This window comes from Salvelinus fontinalis, chromosome 5 (assembly GCF_029448725.1).
Source record: "Salvelinus fontinalis isolate EN_2023a chromosome 5, ASM2944872v1, whole genome shotgun sequence".
Taxonomy (NCBI): domain Eukaryota; kingdom Metazoa; phylum Chordata; class Actinopteri; order Salmoniformes; family Salmonidae; genus Salvelinus; species Salvelinus fontinalis.
The window spans coordinates 63,634,625-63,641,390 of record NC_074669.1 but is presented as its reverse complement, the minus strand read 5'-3'; the positions used below and the strand labels follow the sequence as shown (position 1 = coordinate 63,641,390).

The 6,766-nt window shown below is 43.1% G+C and overlaps 1 protein-coding gene across 1 annotated transcript in view; it reads left to right on the top strand.

Annotated features, from left to right (window-relative positions):
• Positions 1–6,766, top strand: part of LOC129856014 (CUB and sushi domain-containing protein 3-like) — a 749,171-nt gene that overhangs the window by 133,065 nt on the left and 609,340 nt on the right. Inside the window, exon 17 of the mRNA XM_055924143.1 lies at positions 3,712–3,900. Coding sequence (XP_055780118.1) covers positions 3,712–3,900 — 189 coding nt within the window. The remainder of the gene's footprint in view (positions 1–3,711; positions 3,901–6,766) is intronic.

Genomic DNA, 6,766 nt, shown 5'->3' with positions numbered 1-6,766 from the left:
CCTCCTGTAGAATAAACTGACTTCCTGACTTCCTGTAGAATAAACTGACTTCCTGACTTCCTGTAGAATAAACTGACTTCCTGACTTCCTGTAGAATAAACTGACTTCCTGACCTCCTGTAGAATAAACTGACTTCCTGACTTCCTGTAGAATAAACTGACTTCCTGACTTCCTGTAGAATAAACTGACTTCCTGACCTCCTGTAGAATAAACTGACTTCCTGACTTCCTGTAAAATAAACTGACTTCCTGATTTCCTGTAGAATAAACTGACTTCCTGTAGAATAAACTGACTTCCGGACTTCCTGTAGAATAAACGGATTTCCTGACTTCCTGTAAAATAAACTGACTTCCTGACTTCCTGTAGAATAAATTGACTTCCTGACTTCCTGTAGAATAAACTGATTTCCTGACTTCCTGTAGAATAAACAAATTTCCTGACTTCCTGTAGAATAAACTGACTTCCTGTACTTGCTCTGGAAAGCATTTCGGCTGCTAAAATGAACAGAATGAGTGACATTTTCTCTACCATAAAATGATCTGTGGGACCCCTAGTTAGCTCAACACAGTGCTATTGTAACGTGTACGCTAATAAACGAGAAGCAAGTACAGGGAGTGAATCTAATGAATAAACAAACTAGGAACAAAACAGCAAACACGAGTAGCGTAAGGACATGAAACATATAAACAGAAACAATAACGCCTGAGGAAAGAACCAGCATGCTCGCAGATACCCATAGACTTTTAGTCATTGCGCTAACGCTAGTTAGCGTCGGCTTGCGAAACTACCTCTAACTTCCTTCATACTGGACAAAGAGGCATAACAATGGTATCCACAAGTTCATCTGACTCTTTTTATTTGGATTTTTTTTTAAATTTCACCTTTATTTAACCAGGTAGGCCAGTTGAGAACAAGTTCTCATTTACAACTGTGACCTGGCCAAGATAAAGCAAAGCAGTGCGACACAAACAACAACACAGAGTTACACATGGAGTAAACAAAACATACAGTCAATAACACAATAGAAAAAAAACTCTGGGGAAGTAGATAAAATCCTCGTTGCCAAAACCCCTTTTTTATTTAAAACACATTCCACTGAGTTGTAGGTATAATATTAATATATATATATATTAATATAATAGTGTATATTTGAAATTATATGGGAAGAAAACACAAAATAAACTGTAAAACAACAGATCAGCCAGATATGAAATATCATAAAGCTGTTAGATCTAGCCTAGGCTGATCAGCCAGATATTAAATATCATTACAGCTGTTAGATCTATCTTAGGCTGATCAGCCAGATATTACATATCATTACAGCTGTTAGATCTAGCCCAGGCTGATCAGCCAGATATTACATATCATTACAGCTGTTAGATCTAGCCTAGGCTGATCAGTCAGATATTACATATCATTACAGCTGTTAGATCTAGCCTAGGCTGATCAGCCAGATATTACATATCATTACAGCTGTTAGATCTAGCCTAGGCTGATCAGCCAGATATTAAATATCATTACAGCTGTTAGATCTAGACTGATCAGCCAGATATTAAATACCATTCAGCTGTTAGATCTAGCCCAGGCTGATCAGCCAGATATTAATATCATTACAGCTGTTAGATCTAGCCTAGGCTGATCAGCCAGATATTAAATATCAAACAGCTGTTAGATCTAGCCTAGGCTGATCAGTCATATGTTAAATATCATTACAGCTGTTAGATCTAGCCTAGGCTGATCAGCCAGATATTAAATATCAAACAGCTGTTAGATCTAGCCTAGGCTGATCAGTCATATGTTAAATATCATTACAGCTGTTAGATCTAGCCTAGGCTGATCAGCCAGATATTACATATCATTACAGCTGTTAGATCTAGCCTAGGCTGATCAGCCAGATATTACATATCATTACAGCTGTTAGATCTAGCCTAGGCTGATCAGCCAGATATGAAATATCATTACAGCTGTTAGATCTAGCCTAGGCTGATCAGCCAGATATGAAATATCATTACAGCTATTAGATCTAGCCTAGCCTAGGCCAGATATGAAATACCATACAGCTGTTAGATCTAGCCTAGGCTGATCAGCCAGATATGAAATATCATAAAGCTGTTAGATCTAGCCTGATCAGCCAGATATGAAATATCATTCAGCTGTTAGATCTAGCCCAGGCTGATCAGCCAGATATTACATATCATTACAGCTGTTAGATCTAACCTAGGCTGATCAGCCAGATATTACATATCATTACAGCTGTTAGATCTAACCTAGGCTGATCAGCCAGATATTACATATCATTACAGCTGTTAGATCTAGCCTAGGCTGATCAGCCACATATTAAATATCATTACAGCTGTTAGATCTAGCCTAGGCTACTTAACATGAGCTAGTCACAAACTGCTGCTACTAGAATTGGGATAATTTGCGTAAGGCTCTCATGCAGTCTGTTATTTAATTTTTTTTAATCATCACTGTGTGTTTATTTTATGAAAATAACTCCAACATATATTTTGTATCATTTATTTTCCTCAGCCTCTGCTGGCCTTTAAAAATGAGGAAACAAATGTGAAGATATTTACATACACAGCCTTGATTGGCTGATAAGGATGTTCTAGAGCCCACCCCCTTACCCAGATGAACAGCCATTGGTCTATTATAAAGAGATCTCCTTATGACGTCATAAAGTAGGCCTAACCCACCTGAACAGGTTGAAATTCCAGGCATTTTATTCAAACTGCTCCTACACAAAAAGGGAATTATCATAATTTTCACAATTTCCAAGTATTATTTTGACCTCATAGGGTGGAAGTATAATTTAAAAAACAGTCAAATCAGGGAGTGTGTGGGGTGGGTTGGGTATATGAGGTGATTGGGGTGGGTTGGGTATATGAGGTGATTGGGGTGGGTTGGGTATATGCGGTGATTGGGGTGGGTTGGGTATATGAGGTGTGTGGGGTGGGTTGGGTATATGATGTGATTGGGGTGGGTGGTTGGGAGGGTATTGAGGTGGGTGGACTGAGGTAGGGAGGAGAGGTAGGGAGAGTTGGGGGATGGATGTGTTATGTAGAGGGAGGAAGGAAGGGAGGGAGGGTGGTTGGGATATGATACAATTTTTGTACTTACATTGATGTAATAAAAAAATAAAAACTTGAAAAAAAAACAAAAAAAACAAACAATTTTGATCTTTTGACCTGAGAACTACAACAAAGACAATAACTAAATGGGAATGAAAGTTCTGTTTTGATTAAAATCAATGTGAGAAACTAGAGTTGGCAATCTAAACATTCTCATTTGGTTAGTCAGTTAGCTAGATAGCTAACATTAGCATAAATAGCTAGCTACTTCTGTGCAAATTATGTTTTTTTTTTAGCTGTAATCTAAAGAAATGCCTGGGAATGTGTTTATAGTTGAACTTTCTGTAAGTTTTCCTTAAAACTGCCAACTGAGCTGCCAACTGAGCTGATACCAAGAGCACAGCAGAGCCAAGAGCACGTTGTGTGTTGCGCTCAAAACGGTCCGTGAGGAAACAGATACCATTTGGGTGAAAAGAATTGAGATGCGATTAAATGCGGCCCCTCAAAAAAAAAAATGAAAACATTGTACGGTGATAAAATATGTTTTACTAAAGTTTACACGCGAATAACACGTGAACTTGGACAGGCCTTAATGTATAAATAATAATTTATTTTTTTTAACCTTGGCTCCTACCAGTTGTGACGTTGGACACATCATCATGCATGGACCCTGGGATCCCGGTGAACGGCGTACGGTACGGCCATGACCTGGCCATCGGGTCCAAGGTGTTGTTCCAGTGTGACCAGGGATACCGGCTCAGTCATGAGGAACCGCTGGTCTGTGAGAAGACCCACTGGTGGAGTCATCCTCTGCCCACATGTGATGGTATGTTAGCCTCTATAACAGGGGGATTACAATCTGACCCTACAAGGTCTGGACAACTGCTGCTTTTCTGTTATACCTAATCATTAATATCACCCGCCTGGTGTCCCAGGTCTAAATCAGTCCCTGATTAGAGGGGATTCATCCACCTGGTGTCCCAGGTCTAAATCAGTCCCTGATTAGAGAGGAATCACCCACCTGGTGTCCCAGGTCTAAATCAGTCCCTGATTAGAGGGGAATCACCCACCTGGTGTCCCAGGTCTAAATCAGTCCCTGATTAGAGGGGAATCACCCACATGGTGTCCCAGGTCTAAATCAGTCCCTGATTAGAGGAGAATCACCCACCTGGTGTCCCAGGTCTAAATCAGTCCCTGATTAGAGGGGAATCACCCACCTGGTGTCCCAGGTCTAATTCAGTCCCTGATTAGAGGGGAATCACCCACATGGTGTCCCAGGTCTAATTCAGTCCCTGATTAGAGGGGAATCACCCGCCTGGTGTCCCAGGTCTAAATCAGTCCCGTATAAAAAACAGTGGAACTGGCTTCAAGGTCCAGATTGATGTGAGGGGGGCTATGTTCTTTATAGGGATGGTATGTTACAAAATAGATAATTAATCTTTATTTATCATCTCAATTATGCATAGCCTTGTCCACTGCCCACATATGATGCCATGGTTTAGATTATAATATGTGTAATCTCTGGGTGTAGATCATAATGTGTGTAATCTAGTTTAAGATACACTGGTGTAATCTGTATTCACTTTAGCCAAGTCCTGCTTTAGCCCAACTCCCGCTTTAGCCAACTCCCGCTTTAGCCAACTCCCGCTTTAGCCAACACCCGCTTTAGCCAACTCCCGCTTTAGCCAACTCCCGCTTTAGCCAACACCCGTTTTAGCCAACTCCCGCTTTAGCCAACTCCCGCTTTAGCCAACACCCGCTTTAGCCAACTCCTGCTTTAGCCAACACCCGTTTTATCCAACTCCCGCTTTAGCCAACTCCCGCTTTAGCCAACTCCCGCTTCAGCCAACTCCCGCTTTAGCCAACTCCCGCTTTAGCCAACTCCCGCTTTAGCCAACACCCGCTTTAGCCAACTCCTGCTTTAGCCAACTCCCTCTTTAGCCAACTCCCTCTTTAGCCAACTCCCGCTTTAGCCAACTCCCGCTTTAGCCAACTCCCTCTTTAGCCAACTCCCTCTTTAGCCAACTCCCGCTTTAGCCAACTCCCTCTTTAGCCAACTCCCTCTTTAGCCAACTCCCGCTTTAGCCAACTCTTGCTTTAGCCAACTCCCTCTTTAGCCAACTCCCACTTTAGCCAACTCCCGCTTTAGCCAACTCCCGCTTTAGCCAACTCCCGCTTTAGCCAACTTTGTCAGAATGGTTGGCTGAAGAACAGACAGATCTGGGAACAGGGTTCATATAATGGTATTCACACGGTTCAACTAACTCGTACCTTTTAACATGCGATGGTATATTACTAAAGAGAAAATAATATTTTTTTGTTGTCGTCCCACTTCTTACATATTTGTGTTTATTGTATAGGATAGAGAAAGAGAAGAGAGTGTGCTGAAATAGCAGTGGTCTGTATTGGTACACAGCAGTTCAACTGGTAGACCACCCTAGCAGTGGTCTGTATTGGTACACAGCTGTTCAACTGGTAGACCACCCTAGCAGTGGTCTGTATTGGTACACAGCAGTTCAACTGGTAGACCACCCTAGCAGTGGTCTGTATTGGTACACAGCAGTTCCACTGGTAGACCACCCTAGCAGTGGTCTGTATTGGTACACAGCAGTTCAACTGGTAGACCACCCTAGCAGTGGTCTGTATTGGTACACAGCAGTTCAACTGGTAGACCACCCTAGCAGTGGTCTGTATTGGTACACAGCAGGTCAGCTGGTAGACCACCCTAGCAGTGGTCTGTATTGGTACACAGCAGTTCAACTGGTAGACCACCCTAGCAGTGGTCTGTATTGGTACACAGCAGTTCAGCTGGTAGACCACCCTAGCAGTGGTCTGTATTGGTACACAGCAGTTCAACTGGTAGACCACCCTAGCAGTGGTCTGTATTGGTACACAGCAGTTCAACTGATTGACCACCCTAGCAGTGGTCTGTATTGGTACACAGCAGTTCAACTGGTAGACCACCCTAGCAGTGGTCTGTGTTCCAGAGACAGCAGTTCAACTGGTAGACCACCCTAGCAGTGGTCTGTATTGGTACACAGCAGTTCAGCTGGTAGACCACCCTAGCAGTGGTCTGTATTGGTACACAGCAGTTCAACTGGTAGACCACCCTAGCAGTGGTCTGTGTTCCAGAGACAGCAGTTCAACTGGTAGACCACGCTAGCAGTGGGCTGTATTGGTCCACAGCAGTTCAACTGGTAGACTACCCTAGCAGTGGTCTGTGTTCCAGAGACAGCAGTTCAACTGGTAGACCACCCTAGCAGTGGTCTGTATTGGTACACAGCAGTTCAGCTGGTAGACCACCCTAGCAGTGGTCTGTATTGGTACACAGCTGTTCAACTGGTAGACCACCCTAGCAGTGGTCTGTATTGGTACACAGCAGTTCAAATGGTAGACCACCCTAGCAGTGGTCTGTATTGGTACACAGCAGTTCAACTGGTAGACCACCCTAGCAGTGGTCTGTATTGGTACACAGCAGTTCAACTGGTAGACCACCCTAGCAGTGGTCTGTATTGGTACACAGCAGTTCAGCTGGTAGACCACCCTAGCAGTGGTCTGTATTGGTACACAGCAGTTCAACTGGTAGACCACCCTAGCAGTGGTCTGTATTGGTACACAGCAGTTTAACTGGTAGACCACCCTAGGCCACCAATAGATCATCAGCTTAACATGTCATCTTAATGAAGCTAGCC